General features: G+C 44.5%; 2 protein-coding genes across 5 annotated transcripts in view; one reads left to right on the top strand and one right to left on the bottom strand.

The window, feature by feature from the left end:
* SKIC8 (SKI8 subunit of superkiller complex) lies at positions 1 to 17,448 on the top strand. Of its 2 annotated transcripts, none has more exons than XM_022580159.3 (11): positions 1 to 21; positions 3,753 to 3,803; positions 4,501 to 4,528; positions 6,312 to 6,417; positions 6,789 to 6,961; positions 11,133 to 11,281; positions 11,503 to 11,596; positions 12,436 to 12,529; positions 14,270 to 14,362; positions 15,086 to 15,164; positions 17,132 to 17,448. In XM_022580159.3, exons 2-11 carry the CDS (start codon positions 3,792 to 3,794, stop codon positions 17,219 to 17,221), a joined length of 918 nt encoding a protein of 305 aa, XP_022435867.1. In that variant the 5' UTR covers positions 1 to 21; positions 3,753 to 3,791; the 3' UTR covers positions 17,222 to 17,448. The 2 variants fall into 2 exon arrangements, with proteins under 2 accessions (XP_022435867.1, XP_022435869.1); XM_022580161.2 differs by lacking the exon at positions 1 to 21 and adding an exon at positions 55 to 220.
* The window catches only part of DNAJA4 (DnaJ heat shock protein family (Hsp40) member A4), a 17,802-nt gene continuing 7,856 nt past the window's right edge, over positions 17,264 to 27,209 (bottom strand). For all 3 annotated transcript variants that reach the window (XM_022580154.3, XM_022580155.3, XM_022580156.2), the window contains 5 exons: positions 26,887 to 26,991; positions 25,549 to 25,776; positions 24,307 to 24,537; positions 20,469 to 20,569; positions 17,264 to 20,372 (listed from right to left, as the gene is read on the bottom strand). In XM_022580154.3, coding sequence (XP_022435862.1) covers positions 20,157 to 20,372; positions 20,469 to 20,569; positions 24,307 to 24,537; positions 25,549 to 25,776; positions 26,887 to 26,991 — 881 coding nt within the window. In that variant the 3' untranslated portion in view covers positions 17,264 to 20,156. The remainder of the gene's footprint in view (positions 20,373 to 20,468; positions 20,570 to 24,306; positions 24,538 to 25,548; positions 25,777 to 26,886; positions 26,992 to 27,209) is intronic.

Here is a 27,209-nt window from a genome sequence, read left to right as displayed (position 1 = left end):
GTACAGCCCGGCAGTGAAGCGGTGAGTTGGTCCGCGCAGACGATGGGGATGGCAGCCGCTAACCGCCCGGGCTGGAGGGCGGGTGAGCGAGGGTGGGCCCGAGGCTGCCTCTAAGAGGGTTTGCTCAGGAATGCTCTAGGCTGCGGGGCCCGAGGGTAGTGGCTTCCATGACTCCATTTATCCTGGCTGCCTCTCGACGTGCGGGGCCTAAGGGGAGAGGGTAGGTTGCCTCATCTTGCATCCTGAGGGTGTTCTGTGCAGCCTCGAGATTAGGGCTGCTTTCTCTGCAGTAAAGGTCTCCGTGTCCATAGACGGAACGACTGTCTTAACCGAAGTTTTCCAGTGGTGGGCCACGCTGTCTTCTTAGGTAGCGAGCTGGACAGGTACAAGCACAGGCTGAGTTATCTTTACTTCAAGTACCATGTAGTGTTATGGGTTACTGACCTGCCTGAGTACTTTAATAGGGACATGTGTAAAGTTCTTTAGAAACACTGAGGAGGGAGGAATGAATTCTGCCTAGGAAGTGGGAGGAAAGTTCTCTAAAGAGAGAAGGTAGCAAGAGAGGGCTTTGGGGTCCTCTTAGCTCTTAAATTATTAGAGGATAAGAAACTGATATAAGAGGTAGTGTATCTTGGTGGCCTATACTATAGCTTGTATCCACCTTCTACTGTCAGACTAACCTTAGGAAGCTTCCTTAACCTCTCTTGAGTCTCACTTTCCTTATCAGGAAGGTAGAGGTGATAATAAGAATATCTACTAAGTGGGGTGAGAGGGTTCAGTGAGCTAACCTATGTGTAGAACGTAAAACAGAGCCTGACTCATGGTACATCCTCAAACGTGCATTCATTGATAGAAGCACACCTCTGTCTTGAGGAGGCTGGCTTCATGGAGTTGGCTTCCTGCAAACCTTCCTACTCTTTTGTTTCTCTCTGTTGCAGGGATGTGAGGCAGGTTTTGGAAGGGGAGAGGGCAGGCCTCTGCTTCACTGGGCAGAGGGCTGGTGCCCAAGCAGAGTTGTAATACTGTTCATTTCAGCAAAACTGGCTTGAGCTCCTGCCTGTCTTTCCTACCCTGGCCAAGATCCTGTTCTTGGGTCACAAATTAAGCACTACCAACTTGATTGAGATCTTCACAGGCAAAGATTATTTACAAATCGTTTGTTTGTTTTTTCTGTTATCCTTGGAAAACCTTCACGGTAGCCTTTTTGGGTTTACAAATTTAAAGCAAGTAACCTGAACCTGGATGCCTTAGCTGTATGGTCTCCTCTGTCGATGGATGGAATTGAGGGGGCCATGAACTTGGATGAGAAGAAAAATTGCATCCTTATGTTCTCTAACCTCTAACTGAAATTTAGCGTTTCTTTCGATTATGAATGTTGTCAACAAACCACAGTATTGACGGGTTGACTTTGTCACCAATAGAAATTACAGATATTTTCATATCTTAGCATACTGTGTAAGCTCATGACAACTTTGAAATTACGGTAGTTATTAGACTTGCTGCTAGATCTTGTTATGTAATGTGTAAATTAAGAATCACATATGTTATGCTATCACAAATTTAATTTTTGTATTTGGTAAAATTTTATTTCGGTATACAGTTGATCTTTATTCTCAGCTTCTGTATTTGCAAATTCATCTACATGCTAAAATTTATTTGTAGGCCCTAAGTCAGTACTTGCAGTGCTTTTGCGGTCTTTCTTGGACATGTGTGAGGTGGTGAAAATTTTGAGTCAACTGACACACATTCTCAGCTGCAGTTGAACAAGGAAACATTCTGCCTTTTTGCTTCAGTTCTCATGCTGTAAACAAGTGTCTTGTTTTCAGTCTGTTAGTGCCATGATTTTTGGATTTTTGTGCTTTTATTGGTGATTTCAGTGTTTAAAATGGCCCCCCCAAGCACAGTGCTAAAGTACTCTTAGTGCTCCTAAGTGCAGGAAGATTGTGATGTGCCTTATGGAGAAAACGCACGTGTAGATAAACTTCATATAGGCAAGCATTTTGGTGCTGTTAGCCGTAAGTTCAATATTAATGAATTACCAACGTAAAATAAGGTGTCTTTATTATTTTAATAGATCTTTATTGGAGTATAATTGCTTCACAATATTGTGTTAGTTTCTGTTGTACACCAGAGTGAATCAGCTATATGCGTACATGTGTCCCCATATCCCCTCCCTCCTGAGCCTCCCTCCCACCCTCCCTATCCCACCCCTCTAGGTCATCTCAAAGCGCTGAGCTGATCTCCCTGTGCCATGCTGCTGCTTCCCACTAGCTATTTTACATTCAGTAGTGTATATATTTCGATGCTACTCTCACTTCGCCCCAGCTTCCCCCTCCCACCCCGTGTCCTCAAGTCCATTCTCTATGTCTACATCTTTATTCCTGCCCTGCACCTAGGTTCATCAGTACCTTTTTTTTTCTTAGATTCCATATATATGTGTTAGCATACGGTATTTGTTTTTCTCTTTCTGACTTCCTTCACTCTGTATGACAGACTCTAGGTCCATCCACCTCACTACAAATAACTCAGTTTCATTTCTTTTTATGGCTGAGTAATATTCCATTGTATATATGTGCCACATCTTCTTTATCCATTCATCTGTCGATGGACACTTAGGTTGCTTCCATGTCCTGGCTATTGTAAATAGTGCTGCAGTGAACATTGTGGTACATGACTCTTTTTGAATTATGGTTTTCTCAGGGTATATGCCCAGTAGTGGGATTGTTGGGTCATATGGTAGTTCTGTTTTTAGTTTTTTAAGGAACCTCCATACTGTTTTCCATAATGGTGGTGTCAGTTTACATTCCCACCAACAGTGCAGGAGGGTTCCCTTTTCACCACACCCTTTCCAGCAGTTATTGTTTCTAGATGTTTTGATAATAGCTATTCTGACCGTCGTGAGGTGATGCCTCATTGTAGTTTTGAGAAACATGCATAAAACAAAGTTACGTATTGTTCGGTTACCAAAAATATTATCAGAGTCTTGCAGGAACCTAATGCAGTGTCTCCCTTAGGAGCAATGGATCAGTCAGTGTTCACTAATTCGGTGTTCAGTGATGTTATAGAACATAACTGCCTGGAATAACAAGAATGGGCCATACTTGGTTTCCTTTCTAATCCTATGTATTTTATTTTATGTATTTAAAAACATCCTGAGAAGGGGTTTATAGGCTTTACAAGGCTGCTAGAGGGTCTATAGCACACACAAAAAAGATTGAGAACTCTTATTATAGCCTGAGAAATTAAATCTATTCCTATGGTTAAGTTTGTGTTTAGCTGAGCTAAGTCCTTAAAGACTTCAGCACCTTTTGGGAGACATGTGTCTCCCTCTAGCTCATGTCCTCATTTACATGCCTGCTGGCTCTTATAGGCATTTTTGGCTGAGATCCCCGCATGAACTCTAAGAACTTTGCTCCCCCATATTTGCTTGTTGAGTTTTGAATAAATAAAATTTTAAATTAAAAGGTCCTGTGGTTTTTATCTCTCTGAAGAGCAGCAAAGGAGGGAGACTGGTCCCTCTCTGTAGTCAACTTGAGGAGAAGAAAACATGAGAGGTGATAGATACTAGTTGAGAAAGAAGTCCGTGCCACCTGGTAGGGCTTGTGAAGGGGGCCCCTGGGACTGATCCACAGAAGAGTGTCCGGGCAACTCTGCCAAAGAGTTGCCTTATTTTCTTGATCAAGGGGAACCTTCTGTAGCCCCCTCTGTCCTGATGACACCCCCTTACTGAAACCCTGGTATTGTTTCCACAGAGCTGTCTGGCCTTTAGCCCTTCATCCTTGGTTAAGGAAATGACCAACCAGGTAAGGCCTATGGAGAGAAAGAATATCAGTTGGTCTCTTTGGCAGGTTCGAGCCCAGTACGTTGTCTGGGTGTGTAGTCAGAAAACTAGCATCTGATTCCTGCTCTTCTCCTGAGGAGTAGGGTGACCCTGGGCACTTAGTCACCAGAGGGGTAGGTGGCACTAGTAAACTGCACAACGCTAAGAGGAGGATTATTTTATCTAAGTCTATACCACAGTTTACAAAGGGATTGAGGAAGCTTAAAAGAATTTGTACACAAAAACGAGAAAGAAACAAAGATCAGAAAAGGAGAAACATATCTTTGTAATAAAATTAGGGACTGAGTTAACAGGTTATGCAGACTGTGTGGTTTTATACAGCTGCAAACTGGACTCTGAGCTTCCTGGTGATCAGAGCAGGAAAAAACACATAATTTATTACTCTCCTTTTTGGGTTGGTAATAGCGGTTAGGGAGAAGAGACTACAGTTTGTCTAAAATTAAAGAACTAATTTTTTTCTGGTATGACTCTACAAACCTTGTATGAGCAGGAATCAAGGAGCTCCTAAGAGATCAGGCAGGGGAAGTAGCTAACACTGTGGTGACTGTATCTACCGGAGGGCAGGGCGGTGAGTTGGGTGCCAGGGGGTGTTTTAGGGAAGGGATGGGACACATCTGAAATCTGACCATTGGTTTAATGTGTCTTCTGTTCTTTTTTAGTACAGTATTCTCTTCAAACAAGAGCAAGGTAAGCAGCTTGCCTGTTCAAGCAGATTTACCTATGAAAAACTGTTGTCCCTGGCGTAAGGTTTTTGTCATGCTCACCAGACATGCAGTTTCCAGCTGTATGCTGCAGAAACATTGGCAGAAGCAGCTGAAAACAAATACACTTAAAAACAAACGACAGCAGCAACAAAAACCAAGCCACTAACTTAAAAGAAAAAGCAGGAGTCAAATGACAGACCGGAGAACTCCAGGCTGAGGAAAGCTTTCCCACCTGAGGAACTCTGAGATTCCCAGCTATCAAAGTGAAAGGAGGAAACGCTTTGAGTCTCAGAAATCTGTTAGTGCCACAGCTCATCTGGGGAGGTAAACTTGAGCCTGGCCCTGAACTCAGAAGTTCTCTTGGGGGTTTTTATTCGGGCTCCTTCATTTACAACAAGTGCAGGGACTCTCACAGAGGACCTTTGACCCTCAATGAAAGTGAAGGATATAGTAACAGCGAGGTGAATTTCTGTCAAGACTACTGAGTGTGGGGGGTGGGCTGGGGGCTGTGCGGCGGAGGCAGTGGTGGGAATGGGAGCAGGAGGCAGGTCAGAGTTCAGTCTGGAAAGGGAACTGGCCAGTGATACCGGACTTCGTACCTGAAAAGGAGTATGTGCCTGGACTATTCACATGTATCTCATTTCTCCACCACAGCCTGGATGAGTTAGGTAAAGCCTGGAGGAATTTGTGGAATGCCTAATAAAAGCTCTTCCACTTTAAGTAGGTGACATTTAGGTAGTCTAAAATTTAAGCCAAAAGCATTCTTTCAGGTTAGCTAGCATAGGTAACTGGTAGCTAGTCAGGCATGCCAGTCAGCTACCTTGTATGCAGCGAATGCCATCCGGCTGGCAAGCTAGCAGGCTTGGGTCGGGTGGGGATTGTAACGGAAGCCATGTATGTAACTCACAGCTGTTTAAGTTGAATGCCCTTGTATTCATATCTTGGAAAGGTGTTCCTGGAGAAATGCTGCCAGGTATGAAGAAAGCCACCTTGTGCACTTGTCACATTTATATTCCTGCACCAGGTCTGCAGACCCACCGGCATGGCCTGCCAGATATGCAACTTAAAGACTTAGAATTTAAAGTGGACGTTAGTTAATAGAGAGGTTGGGTTTGAATCCCAGTTCTGCCTCTTCTTAGCTTTTGACTTCGGGTGAGCTACTAGGCTTCTCTAAGCCTCTGATTCCTTATCTGTAAAATGAAAATACTATTCACAGTACCTATTTCATAGGGTTGTTGTGGCTGAGGTAATACTTATAAAAGGATTAAAGTAATAACTGGCGCATTAAACATAATAGACATTGTGGCAAAAGGCAACTCATGCGTGGAAGCTGCTTTATTTATTTTCAGACCTGTACTGTTTACAGTTGACCTGCCTACTGGTTTCCAAGGATCTCTAAGAAATAACTCTTAATCAACTTTAGATCTCTTTTTGGGGTGGGTTTCACTTTAGCTAAGTGAGAGCCATTCCAAACTAATGCATGTTGGACAGCATGCTAAAGTAGAAAGGACATTGGATTACTCTGGTACTGCTGCCCCACCTGGTAACCTGTGATTTGGGGCAAGTAGCTTCTTCAGAACCTCCAGTTTTCATATCTGCCTCCACACTTATAATAAAAGCTGTATGAGAAAGCAGTTTGCAAAACAATAAAATGATACAGGTAGATATTACCTCAGAATTGTTGTAACAGTATTTCAGCTTCCTCTTAGCACATTCAGTTTAGAAGTTGCATGAAGACTTTTAAAATGAAGCGCTTTCCATTCTAGCCCATGATGATGCCATTTGGTCAGTTGCCTGGGGGACAAACAAGAAAGAAAACTCTGAGACGGTGGTCACAGGATCCCTGGATGACCTGGTGAAGGTCTGGAAATGGTGAGTGCCCTCTCCTCTTACATGCAGCCTTGGAAATTGGGGTTTTTACTTCTGGGCTCCCAAATTGCAATCAGAGAAGTATTAACTGTTTTCTGAGCAAGAAAGCAATAGTAGTATGGTGGTATACAAAGGCAGATTATTTTTCTCTCACTCGTTTTCCTGTTATTCACTGTTCAGGCCCTATAGTTTAAGAAAAAAAAAAATAATCTCATGGCTAAAAGTTGGCTGCATTTGGTGTTCTGTGGCTCTTGATTTCCTCTCTGATTCTGCTTTTCACAGACCATTGGTAATGCATACTTACAGGGGCCCAGAATTTCAGATGCCAGGTACAATGTGTGTGAAGAAATCCATTTCTCTGTCCCCCATTGAAGGCGTGATGAGAAGCTGGACCTACAGTGGAGTCTGGAGGGCCATCAGCTGGGTGTGGTGTCTGTGGACATCAGCCACACCCTGCCCATTGCTGCGTCCAGTTCTCTTGATGCTCATATTCGTCTCTGGGACTTGGAAAACGGCAAACAGATAAAGTCTATAGATGCAGGACCTGGTAAGAGTTTTACTCTTAGAGAAGATACTAGAGGTTTACAATCCCTTTTTGAAACCTTTAGGGATAGATGTATTTTACAGTTCAGAATTTTTTGGATTTGAGACTGGTAATATGGGTGCATGAACTGTATGTCATGTAATACCTTCAGTGGGGCTGGGGGCAGCACTCTAATCAAATAGTAATACCTCAGCGACTAAACATGAGTATTTACACTAAGAGAGGTATATACAGGCTATAAATAGCCTTACATCAGTTCAGGTCAGGTTTTATTACCAAATGAATTTTGGTACTAAAATTATTTTTTTAGACTTACAGTTTTCATCGCCTTTGGGTTTCAGAATTGCTGATTTGGGATTGTGGACTTGTGTTTAAATGGTCCAGAGGTCCTCTGTTTGCTATATTCTGAATTGATACATTCACTGCCTTATAGAGGTCTAGAACATAAAGCACTGTGTCCTCATAGATCTGTATCATGGTAATCTCTACTAATTATGATTAAAGTGCCTGTTTCTAGTATATGATAGATATATGAAACTTCTAAAGAAACAAATCCATTGTTTGTTTGTTTTTTTAAGTTCTATAGGACAGCATAATCTTGTCCATTAGCCTTGATAAATATCTGAGGTAATGGAAGTTAATGATTTCAGTAGGTTGGATTAATGTGGAACAAGCAACATGACATTTCAGGATTCCTTGTAGCCTTATATTTACTTGTAAATGACTGCATAGCATTCATGAGCAGAGCCTGTTCTACCAGAATAGGTGATGACCGGTAGAGAGTACAGAGAGTCTGGTCCCTCTCTGGCACACCCCTCTGTGGGTTGACTACAGAAGAGCTGCTCAGGGATTTCCTTAACTTAATTCCCTTGATTGGAGGCCCAGGTGGATTTGTCTCCCACTGGTTATGTTCAGTAGACCCTATAGGCTGTACTTATTCTGGAAAGAATGATGGTCCCAGGGTTTTAAGGACTCTGGGTTGTCTGGAAACTGAGTTCATTTCCCCTCAGTGGCAATGTTCCATGTCTCTGATTCTTAACTATTGCAGCTTTTTAAAGAATGCATATGTCCAATCCCTATTTTGGATCCACTGAATCACAGTTATTGGGGTGTGTGGGCTGGGATATGTATTTGAAAAAAGCTACCCAGACACTCTGACTCCCCAGATGATTGTTTTTGCATGTGTCCTTGCCCTGTTGACATCTCTTACAGAGGACTTGGGTCCCCAAACTAGCCCACAAAGTCTGTTAAGACTCTGCTTTATAGCTGAGAGGAGGAAGAGGCAGATCTGTTGCTGCCTTTTCGTCTTGGACACCCAAGCCCTCCCATGACGCCAAGGTCACTGCGTGGTTTTGTGCCCCCCACCCCACCCCGGGCACACCACAGCTGAAGAAATGATTACTGGATTGGTTCCAAGGAAAAGGATGGTGTCTGTATCCAACTTGCCTTCCCTGACAAATAGTACCTTAAACTACATACTGGTTCCATGTGTGGCAAATGATCATTGAAAGATTACTGTTAGGAAAGAAAAAAGATACTGAGACGAGTAGAGGGTTGGGTTTATTTTCTTTTGGGATAGGAATATTCCTAAAACTATACCAGACCATTAAACAACAGTTATTTGGGTGAGTAATAAAAGCAAGCATTGCTATTGACAACTAAGGAGCGGCTGAATTGAATTCATCTGAAGGTAAAACTAATAAGTCTAGGTCTAATGAATGTAGGGAAATGGACATTTACATTATACCTATCTTGAAAATATGCCTGGAGAATGTGAAAGGACGAACAGAAGAAGGAGAAAAAGAGAAGAAAGAAAATCTCAGATCCTGAAGAGGAAAGTGAGGAAGTAGAAGAAAGGGAAGATGAAGGGGAAGATCCTCCATTGGGCACCTCACCCATCCTGTAGCTCCAGCAAACTGACATTGAAGAAGAACAAAGGCGGAAGCAGGGGCCTCTCAACAGCAGATGGTTCAAGATGTCCCAATGTAAAGAAAAGTTACTCTTTTGCTGATGAGGTGGAACTTAGTGATTTATTATGCAAATGTTAAAATAAATTTTAGAGTGCACATTTTAATTGAGGAATAAAAATTCCTTCAATTTCGGGTATAAGGATATTTGCCACTAAAAGTTCTATATTATCAAACAGTTAATAGGCAAATGTAAAAATAATTGAAAAGTGATTTTATTAAACTTCAAGGAATAAAAATCAGATTTTCTAGTAACTATTATTCCTGTAAGCAGCTAATTATAATAGGAATAAGAAAACAATCCTGTTAGAATAATGTTTTACTCACTTAGGAGTAAAGATAGATATTAAAAAGCAGTTATTTGAGAGATTGATTATAAAAGCTTTTTCAGATCTTCTTGGTTAATTGAGCACTTTTGAAGTTAATTTCCTTTTTAAAACAAATATTTCATAAGAAAAGTGATAGAGCTAAATTATTTATTATTACTTTGAATATGTGTGTTAAAATTTGTGAGAGGGCTTCCCTGGTGGCACAGTGGTTGAGAGTCCGCCTGCCGATGCAGGGGACATGGGTTCGTGCCCCGGTCCGGGAGGATCCCACATGCCGTGGAGCGGCTGGGCCCATGAGCCATGGCCGCTGAGCCTGCATGTCCGGAGCCTGTGCTCCGCAACGGGAGAGGCCACAGCAGTGAGAGGCCCGCGTACCGCAAAAAAAAAAAAAAAATTTGTGAGAGATTTTTATTTTAAAACTCACCCTGGAACATGGTGCTGACCCATCTGTGCTAGGAGCCCCTGTCTACCATGAGTTGAGCTCAGAGAGGCCTTCACTCTCCCCTGGGCTGAGAAGGGCATGACCTCTTTGAGCCCTGCCCCAGGAATAAGGAGAGTGACATGGGCAGGAGCCTTTCTCTCCTCTCCCTTTGATCTAACAAGCACTGTTTCTGGGCAGGAGCAGGAGGGGCAGGACTTAGGGTACATTCCCATATAAGAGTGGGTATGGGCAAAGGGACCTAGACTAGCACTGGACAACTAGATTATTCCTTGGCCTCTAGGCTCTGACCCCAAAAGCTCCCAAAGCTCTTTGGGGTTGCCTATGAAGAGGTTCCCATGTAGCTGAGAAAAGAAATGCTAAAATATTATCAGTGGTCCAGATGGAAATATAAAGCACATGTGTTTACCCAGGCTGCCCATGAGTCTGGAGACTTTTACACAGAAGCACTGTGGTACACAAATAACATTTGAATAGAACGCTTGAAATTAGGCTGTGTTGTATAACTTAAAAACTAGCTGATTTTTTTTTAAACAAGCAGTGCCTCTTTCCAGTCCTTATTCTCTGTTAATTTGTGGTAAATACTTTGTCATATTACAGTTTTATATAAGAGTATTTCTGGTACCTTTTCATTTATTTACAGTTTTATTGAGGTAGACTTTCACCTCTATATTTGCACTCTGAAATTAACCCATTGTAAGTATACAGTTTAACAAGTTTTAGTAAATTTCCACAGTTGTGCAGCCACCACTCTAATTCGGTTTTAGAACACTTCCATGCCCCACAAAAGTTCCCTCATGCCCATTTATAGTTAATCTGTGCTCCCACCCTCAGCCTCAGGCAACCACTGATCGGCTTTCTGTCCCTATAGTTTTGCCTTTTTGAAAAATTTCACATAAGTGAAATCGTATTGTCTTATACATCTTCATTCTTTCTTTAGCATAATGTTTTTGAGGTTCATCCGTGTTGTAGCATGTATCAGTAGTTGGTTCCTTTTTATTGCTGAGCAGTGAGTATTCCATTATGGGATATTCCACGTTTTGTTCATCCATTTACCAGTTGATGGACGTTTCGATTCTCTCCAGTTTTTTAATATTCTGAGTAATGCTGCTATGAGTATTCAGGTACAAGTCTGTGTGTGGACATGTGTTTTCATTTCTGAGTGGAACTGCTGGGTATTATGGTAAGTGTTTTTACTTAAAGTGTCAAACTGTTTTTCAAAGTAGCTGTACCATTTTATTTTCCCACCAGTGTATGAGGATTTTGGTTTCTCCACATCCTTGCTAACACTTGGTATTGTCCTGTCTATCTACATTTTTAGTAAAAATTTAAGACGCCCTTATACTAAATTGGTATAGAATTAATATCTTCACAACGTTTTTAAAATTAAAGTCACGTCTTTTCTCACTATAGTTTTTTCCCTTCTTTTTTCTGTTCAGTGGATGCCTGGACTTTGGCCTTTTCTCCTGATTCCCAGTATCTGGCCACAGGAACTCATGTGGGGAAAGTGAACATTTTTGGTGTGGAAAGTGGAAAAAAGGAATATTCTTTGGACACAAGAGGAAAATTCATTCTTAGTATTGCATATGTAAGGAAACGTTGCTCATTTTTTCTCTCTCTGATTCTTTCAGTTTACTCTTCTAGCCCATTATATTCCTTGGTAAGCGTTCTGCATTGGTCTTGTCAGGCAGCTACTGGCATGGTTTGCCAGTCAGCCAGTTAGACCTGCAGCCAGCAGATTGCTTGTGTTTGGTGGGGATGGCTTAACAATATGGAGTTTCAAATGATCTCAATATGTTCTCTGCGCAGAGTCCTGATGGGAAGTATCTGGCCAGTGGAGCCATAGACGGAATCATCAATATTTTTGATATTGCAACCGGGAAACTTCTGCACACGCTGGAAGGTGTGGTTCATCGTTTATTTTGTGCAAACTGGGCTATCAGATTACAAAGGAAGACGTATTCTTTCATTAAAATGCTGCTAAATGGCAAATGAGCATTAGATTTGCAAAACATCAATCTCAGTTGGAGATCTCAAATGCCTCTAAGGTTCAGTTTTGTCACTAGTTATAACCTAGACATATTAGCTCTTGTACCAGTGTTAAATGCTTTTTTTGGTGAACAGGCCTTTTTATTTGTGTGTTAATATATCCTAGCTATATGAGTGTCTTATTTCTGTCATGTTTGGTTCTAAAGAACTTTGTGATTAGAAAATAACTGCTTTTTGTCTGTAATTTGAAGGTAGATGAAAGTGCTGTGCCTACCCTTTGCACTGATGACCTCTGGGCAGGAGAACTGGGTACTAGAACAGGGGAAGGGTTGGAGGGCGACTTCTACTCTGTATTCTTTTGTACTATTCTGAATTCTAACCAAGAGAATATATTACCTCTTCAGTGTATCCTTTACCCTACAACAAAGGATTTGGTAGGGAAATAGCATCCTATTTGTTCAACCTTGCAAATCAGAAACGATGCATATTTCCATGTTTGGCCATACCTGTGGCAGAGGAGTTTCTTCTAAGCAATGTGTGCTGAGGTCCAGTTGGTCAAGGAAGGGATCTGAGGAGAAATGGCTCCAGCAGGAGGGGTTATGTGCATGTTTCTAGAGCATTAGAAGGAAGCGTCCAGTCAGTACCCTCTCTGACTGAAGCACCTGGGCAGTGCAACTCAGTGACTTACAGTCATTAAAAGTGACATAGTTAGTGGAAACTGTATCAGTTAACAAGCGTCTTTGTGAATTTCAGGCCACGCTATGCCCATTCGCTCCTTGACTTTTTCCCCGGATTCGCAGCTCCTTGTCACTGCTTCAGATGATGGCTACATCAAGATCTATGATGTGTAAGTTACCTGTTGGGATTCAAGGCTTCTCACTTAATACCAGTGCCTGTTTTGCCTCTTATCATTAGGAGGAGCCCTAGCAAGTGTGCTGCTCCCTCTCTGGGTCTAGGAAAGACTTCTGTTCAGGTCCTGTCAGACACTCAGTCTCCCCAGTCATTCCTCCCCTGTCAGCGTCCCTGCTTTGAGCTTAGAATGTTATGGAGGAAGACGTGCATGGGTTACCTACTAGGATCACATACTTGCTACTTTTTTTCAGGCATCCTGTCTGTTGTGATTTTAAATTCTTTTGGGTAGGTAAGTAGTGTACAGTTGAGGAGATGGAGCCATGGGCTGTAGCTGGCTTGGAGTGATGGTAAACAATTAGAACATCCATTTTCTAGGGGTGTTCTAGAAGGTACTTCTCTGCCCTAGTTAGGGAACTGTCAGTTCATAAGCCAGCTTGCAGCAGGTCTAGATGAGGGAGCTTTTTTGTTGTTGGTTTTTGACCACAGGTATAGAAGTGAGTTAATCTTCAGTTCACGGCTCTGTTTCATTGGAAGCCTGTGCAAGGGCCCTTTCTCTTGTTGTTTCCCCCTGTCTTTCTCAGTCCCCACTCCTTTACACCCCTGAGGTCTCCCCTATACGGTGTTTGACGTGTGTGTGATGCTTTGACTCAGTACTGCAATCAGTGTGCCTCTGGTTCCTGGCTTCCAAAGGTAGCATTCTAATCCACTGGGTGCATACGTTACACTTCTTCCCAACGACAGGTGCCACAACCATGATCATCCACGTGCATGTCCTTTTATGGGCCTGTGAGAGTTTTTCGGGAGTTTAAACTTGGGGGCTTTTGGAGGACGAAAAGTTGTCAAAGAGACATGGAATTAGAACTGAAGCTTCTGGAATTAGAGCTGAATGAGGGTGCTAGGGTCTGGGGGGAAGATGCCTCTCTCAAACTGTGCTTGCCTGTCAGTAGCAGAGCCAATATAAATAACAGCAATTCTTTAAGTATCCAGTTTTCTTTAATAAGGCCTTCAGTGCTACCATTCCATCATCCGCCCAGCAACCGGTGAGGTAGCGCGGATCAGCCTCCCCATAATGCAGGCGACAGGCCCAAGCTGAGGCCACCTCTCCTCCGCGTACCTAACTGAGGTTTGCTCTACTCTTCTGGGTTCAGAGGTGAAACTGCTGGCCTCAGTCGGGTCTTAGGATTGTTTTCCAGCCATAAGTGATTTCATTTCACTTTTTTAAAAAGTGAAAATGACTGTAGTAATCAGACCTGTCTTGTTCTTGGTTAGCTTAAAAATGGTCTATCCAAGCCACATCTGTTGTAAAGAGTACATCTTGAAACATTCCTTAGACACAAGGCACTGGCCCTATGTGGAAAGGGTACTGGGTGGGCAGGGGTCAGAACCTGCAACTGCCCTGAGATGGCCTACTTGCCCCTGCTGGTTCTGTTTCCTCATCTTAGGAGTTGGCTTGCTGAGCCGTCTTCATTTTGAGCTTTTTAAGCTCTGCTTGTTCGGGATTTTATTTTTGGCTCTTGGTGACATTGACATATTTGGGGTTAATGCTGTTGAAAATTTCGTTTCTGCAGTGTGTGATGCTACTTCATTGAAAAGGGAATTTTTAAACTAATACTGTGGTGATTATAAGGATAGCAGATTTGGTCCAATGAAACAGGCAATTAAGAGTATACCTTCCATTTCAGTGATTGTATTCCAAAAGCTAACCTCTCCATTTTATTTGAAACTCCCATTTCAGACAGCACGCTAACTTGGCTGGCACATTGAGTGGCCACGCATCCTGGGTGCTGAACGTTGCATTTTGTCCTGATGACACACACTTTGTTTCCAGGTACTTATGATTCTTATCAGTTTCTAAAATGTTAGGAAGATGAAGATGGTCATCTTGTATGAATTGCCTTAAAATTTGAAGACCCTTTTTTAATTCAGATAGCCTTTGTTTTCTGCAGTGTTTTTTAAATTGTGAAGTTAATTGTCCTTAGCTGGAACAAAAGTGGATTCTTTTGAACAGTTCAGCTCTTAGTTCTTCCTTATAAATCTAGGCTTCTACCTACAGTTACTTAAGGGATACCTGTGTTATAGTAGTAACTTCAGGTATGAAAATCTGTTCTTAAAATGTTGTGCTTTGAGACCCCAATGTTGTTTAGGCCCAGGATGGCCAAGACAGTTGAAAAACAGGAGATGGATGGCTTAATAGCATTGCACAGAGGTTTACAGAAGCCTCTGAGAACCTTTATTTTGAAGCTTTCACGGGCCTCCCTCCCATCCGGATATAGGACTCTCATCCGAGACTCCTGATGAGAACATTTAATATGAGGGCCAGGCAGATCAGAAGTTCAGGGAAATAGCTGCTCTGTGAGAGGGGAAAGCCAACCAGTGATGCCAACATCCTTGGCCACCTTTTGGGGCTCTGGATGGCCACTTGTGTACCCAGGCACCAAGGGGGCCTCTAGGTAGGCTGAGTGAAGGAGTGTGGGATTTTTGATCAGGTTCTTTCCAACTTCAAACCAGTCTGAGAACTTTTCTGATACTAATGTTCCCTTTTTTAAAATAGCTCATCTGACAAAAGTGTAAAAGTTTGGGATGTTGGAACGAGGACTTGTGTTCACACCTTCTTTGATCACCAGGATCAGGTATGGCATAATTAACGTTCAAATTCCTTTGGATTGCTAGCATTGTCTGACCACTGTGCCAAAACTCATTCCTTTTCCTAACCTTGCTGCTTGGGTTGTCAAGACCAGTCGACCCTTGGGGCTGAGCTACTCTGATTGCTTGGATGTCCATCCAGCCCGTGTTCCTGTGCGCACTCTGGGGTGCAGAGGCTCAGGACGTGCTGTCAGCCTAGCACCCTACAAGGCATGACATGTCCCTGTGTAGGCCAGAAAACGGGTACTAGCCAACAGCCTTTAAATGCCTTCTTTGAAACATGCTGCAGCTGGTGCCTGGGGCGTGCCTGGGCCCTTTTCTGGGTACAGCTGGGCCATGGCTGGCTCAAGAAGAACCTGCTTCCTCAGAAGCTTCCATTCCATTCCACAGCCATCACTTTTCTCTTTTGGAGTGGCCCAAAGAAGTGAAGTGATTTTTTTTTTTTCTTTGAATATACTTGAAGCCAGAAATTCTTACAGGTTGTTTGAAGTTAGTGATATTACTAACTTTTGTTTCAGTCTTTAAATTAGGGAGAAGAGGCTTTGTTTTCATAGGAGTCTTACCTTTCCAAGATGAATGTGAAGTGATAAAGGCATTGTAGTGCGGGGCTTTTCCACCTCTAATGCGCACAGGAATCCCCTGGGGATCTGGCAACACTGCAGATGCTGACTCAGTGGGTCTGGCCTGGGCCTCAGTTTTTGTGTTTGTCACAAGCTCCAGGTGAGGCTAGCATTGCTGGTTCCAACCACTTTGAATAGCAAGGGTCTTGGGGAAGTAGTATAAAACATAAAATACCCGGGGCTTCCCTGGTGGCGCAGTGGTTGAGAGTCCGCCTGCCGATGCAGGGGACACGGGTTTGTGCCCCAGTCTGGGAAGATCCCACATGCTGCGGAGCGGCTAGGCCTGTGAGCCATGGCCGCTGAGCCTGTGCGTCCAGAGCCTGTGCTCCGCAGCGGGAGAGGCCACAACAGTGAGAGGCCCGCGTACCGCAAAAAATAAATAAATAAATAAATAAAATACCCATGGCAGTATAAAGTTGTCTTTTAAGATATTTTAAATGCTCTTATGGCAATCTCATAGAATCTCTTTGGAATGCAGCTTAAAGTTAACAGTTGTTCATGCTTTTTTACATTTAATCTTAAATTGTTGCCAACAAAGTTGAGGGGGTTTAATTTTGACATTCCACTACTGGATTTAAACATTTAATTCAGGGAGTAAGACCTGGCTGGCTGTGTTGCTTGGCAGGTGAAGGTCAGTGTGTGGTGCTTTCCTCAGAGGAAGACGGTTGGAGTGGAAATGAGGCCATCACCTGGCCCAATCACAGCACTGAAATCAGGGCTAGAACACCCAACTAAGGGGTAGGGTGACAGGCTGACGTGATAAAGCTCCTGCCACATCAGTTGTCTGGGAAGGAGGTGTGAATCTGTTAATTCAGTACATAGCAAATGAAAGCAATGACGTGTGAGGCCAAGTTATCTAGCTCCTAGGGACAGGCAGGTTTCATAGGCCTCTAATAAGAGAGTGAGAAGTACTGACCGTGGTGGGGGCGAGCCCGAGGAGGTAGGTTAGGAGCACAGTTTGCAATGATCCCCATAGGCAGCGACCTCAGGGTAGTTGGGCCTTTTCCTTCCTGGAAACATAAATGAGACCACATGCTGGTCCCTTGTGGGTTCCATCTTCACAGCATTAGGTCACTTCCTAGATTGTGAATCTTTGAAAGGTTTGTAGATATCTTGATTTGTGTTTAGAAATGAAATTTTCTTGAGTTGGGAGGTGAGTGGAATGATAATCAAACAGTAGTAATAGAAGATCCCTGGTTAGAGGAAAGGCAGAAAGCATGAGAACATCCTCATCTCAGTGTTTTTCTAGATTCAGTATAATGAGAATAGAATAAGGATGTTCATTCATAAAGAATAAAGGTGTTAGTGGAATTTTTTTTTCTTTTTATTTACAGGTCTGGGGAGTAAAATACAATGGAAATGGCTCAAAGATTGTGTCTGTCGGAGATGATCAGGAAATTCACATCTACGATTGTCCAATTTAAACATCAATCTTCCAGGCTAATGCTGCAGAAAGAATGTATAGATTGAAAAAAAAAAAAAAAAGAATGTATAGATTGATCATGACATTCCTTACCTTTCTAGCTTGTTTAAAAGAAATATAGCATTTATTGTAGCAAACGCTTAAATTTTGTAGATACAGTATAAATCTTTTCATGTTTTATTGGAAATGCCATTCATACTGTAACATAAAGTGTTCTTAATGCAAACACCCATGTTCTTGAACATGCTTCGTTTTCATTTGCCCTGTTACTGGTAAAACAGTGAGAGAAATCAGCATCCTTATGTGAAACCGAGTATCTGCCTCAGAAATGAATACATCCAGGCACTTACTGAACTTTCCAGTACAGAAATTCAGGCTCACTCTTCCAAGGAATGAGTCATGCAGAAGCTGTAAGAGAAAAGCTAATCTATTTCAGAATGGGATCCTGAGGGAAACAGGATATGTGACTGGGTGGGGACATTCTGTAGTCCTCTCTGGGCATTCTTCTATTTGATAGATTAAAAAATGTCCCCTGTCACACTCTTTTTCACCCTATTAATTTTAGAGAAGCTGTAACTTGCTGGGTGGGTATTACTGCCTTAACAGTGTCTACAGGCTCAAACCTGTACTTATTCTGGTTGACCTCTTGCCTGGAGGTACGTGTACCTCAGTTTTCTCCTCAGCGGCCCACTTGAGACATGGTCTTCGGGTAATGGGAAAGGTGTAAGTAGCTAACCCTCCAAAGTTTGTTGCTTTTTACTGATCATAACTTCATGTGATTCATGTCAGGTCCTGTGCTTTTCTTCCAAACTCCCCATAACCCTTAGAATCAAGCCCATGCTCTTTAGGTAGCCCCTCGCTTCTCTCTCCTGCCTCTTTGCCTTGTTCACCATCCTGTAACCACATAGCCCTGGCCGTTTCCTCTGCCTAGAATGTTTCTTCCTCAGACCTTTAGAGGTCTCACTGCTTTCAGGTAGCTGCTCAGGGGTCAGCTCCCAGTAGAGGCCTTCCCCTGGTCCCTTTCCCATTACTCTTTCTTCACTGCAGTCATCATTGTGTGATGTTTGTATTTATCCCCACCCCCAAAATATAAGCTCCGTGAGAGTGGAAACTTCATTCCGTTATATCGACCAATATGAGGCAAACTGGCACTTGGCACTGGTCACTGGAGCTCGAGAAAATTAAAAAACAAGCAAACAAAACCATCTGTCTCTCATACCAGCTCAATTTTAATTTTAAAGTGACAAATATACAGGTGGAATAAATTTTAAGCAACACCCTCCAAATTCTCTACATGACAAGGAGCTGAATGTAATTTTGCCTCATCATCAACTAGACAGTTTTCTAGCAATAATTTATTAGGAAGTCACAGCACAGAAACATCACCCTGGAGTTGTGGTCCATTCGTCAATTGATTTTCATATAGGCTTAGTTGGAAGAATAGGTTTTATGTCTTTCCTGATCAAAGTGGGACAGGTGGGCTCTTTCTATACCTATTTTGAGCAAATTATGCCCACCCACTAGCCAGCTGGAGCCTGGTCCATCCGCTGGAACTACCTGCCATGGGTCTCATCTACCCTTTGGCCCTCCTGGGGAGGTCCCTGGTCTGAGTCAAACTCTCAGATACTGTATAACCAATAAGGGTGGATCTGAAAAGTGGCCTCTGCTTTAACCCAGCAGCTTAGAAGGCAGGAGTTTTTCTTCATGACTGTTGTGGGAAGGAAAGGAGCAGTAATGGCTAAAGGTTGAGGTAACCCTAAATTTAAATTGTAGTCTACCTGCCAGGAGTTAATGAATAATATCCCTCCCAACAAGTTAGCATTTACAGTGGTAGTCCATACAGACTGCGGTCCAGAGTAGAACTTCAGTTCTCACTAAAACATTATTATCCCTTGAGCAGGAAGCCCTTTGTGATATGGCTGTGCAAGGAGAGGAACCATCCTTTGGAAGGGAGTTCAATCTGGGAGAATGAGGTGGTGCCTTTCCAGACCCTCAAGTCATCCAGGATCACTGGTCAGACAGGGAAGCTGGCTGTGCCACAGGGCTGAACCACCAGCATCTCCCTTGGATTCCGTTGCACTGAGGCTGCTGCGGACATGGATGGTTTCGTTATCTTTACAAGTAAGCACTTTGGTGGGAGAGCACTGCAAAGGCTGTCAACAGAAAATAAAACAACAAAAAACAAGGTGCGGAGGGCGCAGGCAAACAGTTTTATCAGCGTTTCATTTAAAACACTGGTTTGTCCTCACCGCAAGGCCTGGAAGGTTCAGGAAGCTTCCAAGAGAGATGATCAGACACACACCCCGTTCCAAGCATTCAAGGGCACAGGACAGTAGGAACCAAGTTGGCCCTGAAGCCCACTCAGCGTGAACCAGGCACTGCAGCCAAGCCCAACCCACAGATGTGCTTTTATTCTTGAGGAGAAGCATCTAGAATCTAGATTCAGAAATGTCACATGAGCAGCCCTGAGATCATACCCTCAGTAACTGCCATTATGAGGGAGGTGGGGAGGGGAAGAAACCGCAGAGCTAGACTTGGGCCAGGTCACCCACTTCATGCCTGGAGGTTTGCTAGGGGGCTGTCATCTGGGCTGTGCTTTATTGGTGGAACTGAACTATGGCAAAGCCACTAGAAGCACAAAGTGTCAGTGCGGTCACTGGCATCTCAAAAATATCCTGAAAATGTAAATAAACAGATTCCATATGCAGACTAGAGTGATTTACACTTAAAACATTTAAATATAAATTAAGCTATAACTTAAGTTACAACCAAAAGAAAAAAAAAGAAAAACCAAAAGGACACTCAGCAGTTGAGAATGCTGAACACATACACAGGACACCCCAAACACGAGGCCATTAAAGCGATGCCATTTTCATTGTGCCAACTTTACATTCATCACGTGCTAGTCCGGCCGGGCCACGCTGCACCGGGCCACATCATGCCGTCTGGCACTGCACTCCGGCCCGGGGCCCGTCATCATCCTCCTCGTAGGCTTCCCTGTGCTGGCGCCAGTTCTGCTCATTGGGATTAAACTCCTTCAGCTCCACCTGATCCATGTCATCTGTAATCCTGACTTTCTGTCGAGGAGGGAGCAGAGCTTCCAGCTGGAGAAGGTTGTCTTGAGACAGCCAGTGTTTTTCAGGAAAAATAACCTGTAAAGGGTGAGGTGGGAAAGAGCAGTTGTTTCTTCCCTTCCCAATTAAGGCATTTAATTATATGTCCCATGAGAATAAAACACATGCACTTACTAAAAACTGTATGATCAGAGCCCCTTTCTCCAGGGGTGCTTTGTAGATTGGCATTCCTTCATTACGCACACATTTCAGGTCCCCGTGCTTTACCACCTCACCTGCCGCAGAGAAGGTTTACTTATGAAACAGGAAGATGGAGGGCAGCCTGGAGAGGTCAGTCCCCGTGTTGGGAGAGCCTGGGGCAGACACCATCACCCCCACAGCAGCAGGCAAAGGCAGGGGTCACAGGGCATCTGACTAAAAAGCTGGTCCCGACCAGAATGATGCTTGTCAGAGGAACCGGCTGGGTGAGGGGGATGAGAGGGAGGGGGGCGGGAGTGGAACCCTCTCTGACCCACGCACTGGGCTCCTGCAGTGTATCCAAGGAGGAGCGGGCTGAAGCCTCCATCATAAGGTTGGTTTAAAAAAGTGAACTGGGAGTCAACACTCAGTCCGGGTAAACAGGGGTGATACCTGTCAGCCTGCCTCTTGCGTCAGGCTGTCACTACAACCTTCCCATGAGTGGGAGGAGAGTGTGCTCCTCACAGACTCAAGCAGAGCTTGGAGCAGGAATGGGCCTCAAAGAGTCCAGCCAGATCCCACCTGGCAGGAGAGCCAGCCTTCTGGGTGGGGGGCTCACAAGGTGGCTCCGGCCACAGGCAGTCTCCATGAGCTGGTGGGCTGGAGCTGGTCTGGCTTGCACTTGCTGGATCTTAATTCTACACTTTTTCAAAAGGCATTGTGGGAGTTTAGTCCCCCCAGAGCTCTTGGTTCGCCCCCAAATCTAAAAATATCATTTCCTTCCAAACATGAAAAGAAAAGGGATAAAAGGGTCTCTTTAAAAAGTATGTTCTTCAGCTCAGTAATGAAAATGGACAAAGAAACAAATGTTCATAAAAAATGGTTGGGGGGAGCCCAAACACTCATTAATTCAGCATCCCACTCCCCTGGATGAACTCTCTCAAGAGGAAATCTTTTTTTTGTTTTTTTGCGGTAGGCGGGGCTCTCACTGTTGTGGCCTCTCCCGTTGCGGAGCACAGGCTCCGGACGCGCAGGCTCAGCGGCCATGGCCCACGGGCCCAGCCACTCCGCGGCATGTGGGATCTTCCCGGACCGGGGCACATGCATCGGCACGCGGACTCTCAACCACTGCACCACCAGGGAAGCCCCAAGAGGAAATCTTTTAAAGTATCTCATCGGAGTTTTTAAAATAAAGGGTGTGGAGGACTCTCTCCTTGGGGGTCATTCAGTGCAGGGCTGTGATTCACATGTGGCCCTCAGAGCTGCTGATTGCAGGAGGAGCCCATTAGCTAAATGGCCCCAGGCTGCTGGGCTTGTTATGGTCTTTGCTTTGTTTTTAATAGCTTTTCTGTCTCTTTGCTCCTGTCAGGTGTCACACTTCTTGTTGCTCTCAGCACAACTCCTCAGGCTTCTGCTTCTAACTCACCGTGGGGCAGGGAAACTGTGGGACCAAGCATGGGCAACCACGTGTAAGAGAAGGAAAGAGATGATGAGCCAGCTCTTCCGTGAGGTACATATCTGCCTTCAGTCAGGGGGATCACACCCTGGCGAAGCTCTTAAGGCACTTTTTTCTTTAATCTCCTGATTCTCAGCCATGCTCAAGACAGCCTAAAGGCCTCTGGCGAGGAAGGCACTTCAGCAGCAGAAGAGAGAAGAGGAAATGAAGGAAAGAGAAATAAGCCAAAACAAGAAAAGAGGTGAAAGAAAAGGACTCAAAACAAGATAAATGAGCAAAAAGAAAAAGCACAAGAGAAATCTCCAGCAGAAGGTTTTCTGGACATCCTGCCCTTCCTTATAACTAAGCAAGGAAATGGGTTTCTCGGGGTTTACGACTTCCTTCCCTCTGGGGCTCACTTCCTCTCTTTCGTCCTTGGCTCCCAGTTTCCCTGTGGCTGGGATCAGCTGGGAGGCAGCAAGGAACACTGGGTTCCAATCCCATGGCAGGGGCCCCTGCTCCAGGGAGCTTGGCCAAGGACTAGCTTTCGCAAAGAAGTTACACAGCACCCCAAAGATGCTGCCCAGCTCATGCTCCCCGAAGGACTGGAATCAGGTCTGAGACAATGTTGGGGGTCTTGGACATGATACCAGGGGTCTTGGGCACACACCCTCTCACAGCCTGTGGCCTAGGGCTTTGTGTGAACTATGATCCCCAAACTTTCCTACAGAAGTGAGGGGAGGAATTGGGTACCTTGGGAGGCTTACAGAATGGAATCTAAAGGAAGGTGCTGTATTTTAAATTTTCATGCATATTTTCATTATACTGCAGTGCTTTTCCACAATCCTTAAGTATACCTATACACAAACACAGAAATGAAAAATCAAACAGGGTAAAATTTTAACAATAGGCAAATCATATATGCGTGGTCTTCATACTGTTTTTATTTTTTACAACTTTTTGTTAGTCTGAAATTGTTTCCAAATAAAAAGTAAAAAACAAAAGCAAAAAAACCCAAAACAAACCTCTGATCAAGACTTGGATATATAATTCCATTTCACTTATACCCAGAAAAGAGGAAACAGAAAAAGCCAAAGAGGAAAGTGGCAGAGAAAGAGAACAGGCCAGAAAGGGGAAGAGAGAAATGGACACAGAGGCAGGAAAGCCCTGGATGGAGGCTGGGGAGGCAAGGTGGCTCACTCTACTGGACTTAGGGTCTTAATTACACTGCCCTCGGACAGGCTTATTGGCTGGTTACCTCCCATCCCAGCTCTGAGCCTATCCCTGTAGCCTAAGCCTCAGATACCCACAGGAGAAGTCACTCCCTAACCCTGTGGCCAGCGAGGGGACCAGAGCGGCACTGCTCATGGCCAGTGATGGGGTCACGGATGTCTGGGTGGCTCAGCCACCACCGCACCTGTCCAGACATTCTTTGACATGGACAACTGACCTGAAGTGCTATTCGGAGGCAGCTTCAAGTCGAGGGCCCCAGCCTGGCCTCTCTCCCTTCTCCAATTTGCCTGGCCTCCTCACAGCCCCTTCCAGGCATGGACTCAACTGCAGTGAACGCTAGCCCTCCTGGGAGCTGGGAGCCTGGCATCTACACACGTGCTGGTAGGCTGAGCTCTCAGGCCTTTGCGAACCCTTTGGGTCCAGAGGCAGCTCCCTCAAGCTCCTGTGCCTGTGTGCAGACGGGCGGTTCTCTAGAAGCCGCCAAGGATAAGCTGGCAGGCGATGTCTTTTTTTTTCAGGAAAATTCTATTTTAAAATGTCTCTCGTATGTAATCGACAACACAGAGGCTAGAGAAACATGGATGAATCAGCACAGATCACCATTTGATAGAAAAACACCACCTATTATCAGGTGTGTATTATTATACGAAAGTTAATTTTTAGGGCTTCCCTGGTGGTGCAGTGGTTGAGAGTCCGCCTGCCGATGCAGGGGACACGGGTTCGTGCCCCAGTCTGGGAGGATCCCACATGCCGTGGAGCAGCTGGGCCCGTGAGCCATGGCCATTGAGCCTGCGCGTCCGGAGCCCGTGCTCTGCAGCGGGAGAGGCCACGACAGTGAGAGGCCCGCGTACCGCAAAAAAAAAAAAAAAAAAAAGTTAATTTTTAAAAAAATTTAAGTTAAATTGGAAGGTTCCAGGTAGAAGTTTAGATCCCCAAGATTCCTGTTTTGAGGCCCTTTCCCCAAAACTGAATTTTTTTCATGGAGATTATAAAAGAAATTCATAAAATTCTCAAAAGTCCCTAGTGATGACTTTAAATTTAGAGAAAATCAAGTCACACTAACTTGTGCAACAGAAGTCAACCTTGAATGTGAAACCAGGCCAAGCTGCCAGCATCATTATGCCAAACATACAGAAGAACTACAACGAAACACATGTGAAACATTACCTGATTTGGATGTAATAATAAGGACTCGATCATCCAGTGTTTTTATCATCTTCTTGAAGCCACAAAGGGCTTCAGAAAGCTGAATTTTCATTTTCATGATCAAGTCATGGCCTCGTCTCTGAAAGACACTATGATCCTTCTGATCAAGCACAATTATGACATCACCAGGCTCCAGCTCAGGCTCCTGATCTCCTTCTCCATGAAACAGTATCTTTTGCCCATCTTTCATACCTATGAAACATCATCCCTTTCTGATTAGCCACTTCTCTTTAAAACCGTACTTCCGACAAAGCTTTTGAAGAAGGCTCACAGAGAGCCCTTTGGGGGTTCTTTATTCATCAAACCTCCCAACCTCGTGCAGGCCTGGGGCTGGGATTACCACTGACCAAGAGGCCTCACTCTCCTCGGCATAACGAGGTTCCTCAGCCAAGTGTGCAGCAGGGAGAGTGGGAAACAAGGCCGCCACATCGCAAGTTCGCCGCGCACTCCCCGCCCTCCTGGCCATGCGATGCCGCAGCTGACAGTGCACTGTGAGCAGAAGGTCACCACCTGCTTCTTGACGCACAAGCAGCACTGGGCTCTGGGGGCCTTCTACTAAGTCTCTGTGCACACAGGCACAGTGTTCAGTCCCTCCACGTGTGTGCTGGTTTGGGTGTTGATTTGTGTACTTTGGTCTCTCACCTAAATACATTTGCTGGATTAGGAAGCCACAGAATGATCAGGGGGAACAACTAAGAGGGAAAAAGACCCTAAAATGATGGCCCCAGGCAAAATGAACAGCAGGAGGAAGGTGCTGGATTTGGGAGAATCTGCTGCAACCAAGGGGAAATGTGTGGAGAAAAGGGACATACAGCTATGAAGACTTAGATAAGCTTTTACGGCCAATGAGCGACAAAAGCCATTAGGAATAACACTCCCAGTGACTCTAAAGTAATAGTTTGAGAAGGGCAAGAGAGGGCAGTTAACCAAAATCAAGGTTAAGTGACTTCCAGGGCATTGGAAAACCTTACAAAGAAGTTTTGTAAACAAGAAAACTTTGGCAGGTGACATGGATGGAAAAAAAGCCAGGGAGGGTCAATGGAAGATGCCCTGGGAATTGGAAGAACTGACGGCACACTCTAACGGCATTTAAATACCAGTTGTGCTGTGTCTCATTTGCCCGATACCTAACCCTTGTGCCCCACAATCAGCACCTCAGATGCACGTCCACCAGCGTGGGGCGCTACTGCTGCACAGACTCACCTTTTTCCACGTGCACCTCGATAATCTTCTTCTCTCGGATGACCTTGGCACCACTGCAGCTTTCACAGCGGTCCTTGGGGTTGATGCGCTCGCCCTGGCCCTTGCACTCGATGCACACGGTCTGGATCTGCTGCACCATGCCCGGCCCGATCTGCTGGATGTGAATCTGCATCCCTCGCCCCTTGCACACTGGGCACTTCTCCACAGATCCCTTCTTCCCACCAACGCCTGTGGGGAGACAGGAACAAGGCTGTGCTCTTCCCTTAGAAGCGTCTCTGCTGGGTGCCACCAGAGAAGGATCATGAGCCATGAAACTGGACACTGGGACTTGAATTCTGACTATTTACAATCATGAAAAGCCATGTGGAAGAGCCTGGATGATTCTAGCCAAGCAGACAATATCCAGATGTTAACATGTAAGCGCAAACATTTGTGCGTTTGGCTATACCAAGATAAATTCATTGCTTTAACTTCACCAAATGTGTTTTCTTCCACCCCAGGGTGGAAGAACACACATGCCTACGTGTGACCAGTGGAGACTGGAGGAAACAGCCCTGTCCACAAGGGTGGCTACCCAGCCCAGCCACTTCTCTGTGGGACAATGTGTGACCAAGTCACCAGATCTGACTTTTCTTGAAAAATCAGATTTTTAAAAATTACGTTAATTACATTTACACTTAAATCAAGGACAGCAAACTATGGCCAGCTGACTGGTTTTGTAAATAAAGCTTTATTGGAAGGACAGGTATGTCATCTGCTTGTTTACGGTCTATGGCTCCTTTTTTTTTTTTTTTTTTTTTGCAGTATGCGGGCCTCTTACTGTTGTGGACTCTCCCGTTGCAGAGCGCAGGCTCAGCGGCCATGGCTCACGGGCCCAGCCGCTCCGTGGCATGTGGGATCTTCCCGGACCAGGGCACGAACCCATGTCCCCTGCATCGGCAGGCGGACTCTCAACCACTGCGCCACCAGGGAAGCCCGATGGCTCCTTTTGCGATAAGAGTTGAATAGTTACGACAGGGACAGCATGGCTCACGAAGCCCAGAAATACCTATCATCTGGCCCTTTACAGCAAAAGTCTGCCGACACCTAGGTTGGGTCAACCATTCTTGATTTTTATATTTTTAAAATAATTGTCAACATATTAAATAAATGTGCAGTCCAAATAAAAAATGTACAGGGCCAAATGAAATGGATTTGGCCCTCAGGCTACCTGTTTGCAATCTCTGACCTTCACATTTAAAAAGATAAATTATTTTTCCCTGAATTGTAAAACAGTAAGAATTGTTTCCAGATCTAAGGGACCAAAACTATGAGACTCATTCAGAAATTAATTCTTACCTTCACATTTCTCACAAATTACATTTTTCTGGAGCGCCAATTTCTTTGTGACTCCATTATACAAATCTTCCAGAGTTACAGACAACTGATGTACAACGTTCTTGCCTTACCGAGGGAAAAAAAAGACCAATTAGCAATACTGTATTAAATACTACCCATATGACCTTTAGTGGTATGAAGTCTCAGACTGTGCCTGTGTCATTCATTCCCTTCCCTGTGGGAAGCAATGCTTGCTTCTGTTACACCTGGCCCATCCTCTGGCCCTTTGCCAGTATGAGAACTAATACCCTTTCTAGCTATGAGCTAATTATTCAATCATTTAT

This window comes from Delphinapterus leucas, chromosome 2, assembly GCF_059928025.1.
Source record: "Delphinapterus leucas isolate spDelLeu-1000000601 "Yukka" chromosome 2, BTC_Dleu_Yukka2, whole genome shotgun sequence".
Taxonomy (NCBI): domain Eukaryota; kingdom Metazoa; phylum Chordata; class Mammalia; order Artiodactyla; family Monodontidae; genus Delphinapterus; species Delphinapterus leucas.
The sequence above is the reverse complement of the archived record's forward strand: the minus strand, read 5'-3'. Positions and strand labels throughout refer to the sequence as shown.

Bases quoted from the DNA above. Each gene is read 5' to 3' on its own strand.
- SKIC8 (XM_022580159.3), top strand. The intron at 6,418-6,788 runs GTGAGTGCCCTC...CCCCCATTGAAG, and splicing joins CTGGTGAAGGTCTGGAAATG to GCGTGATGAGAAGCTGGACC. The intron at 11,597-12,435 runs GTGTGGTTCATC...TGTGAATTTCAG, and splicing joins ACTTCTGCACACGCTGGAAG to GCCACGCTATGCCCATTCGC.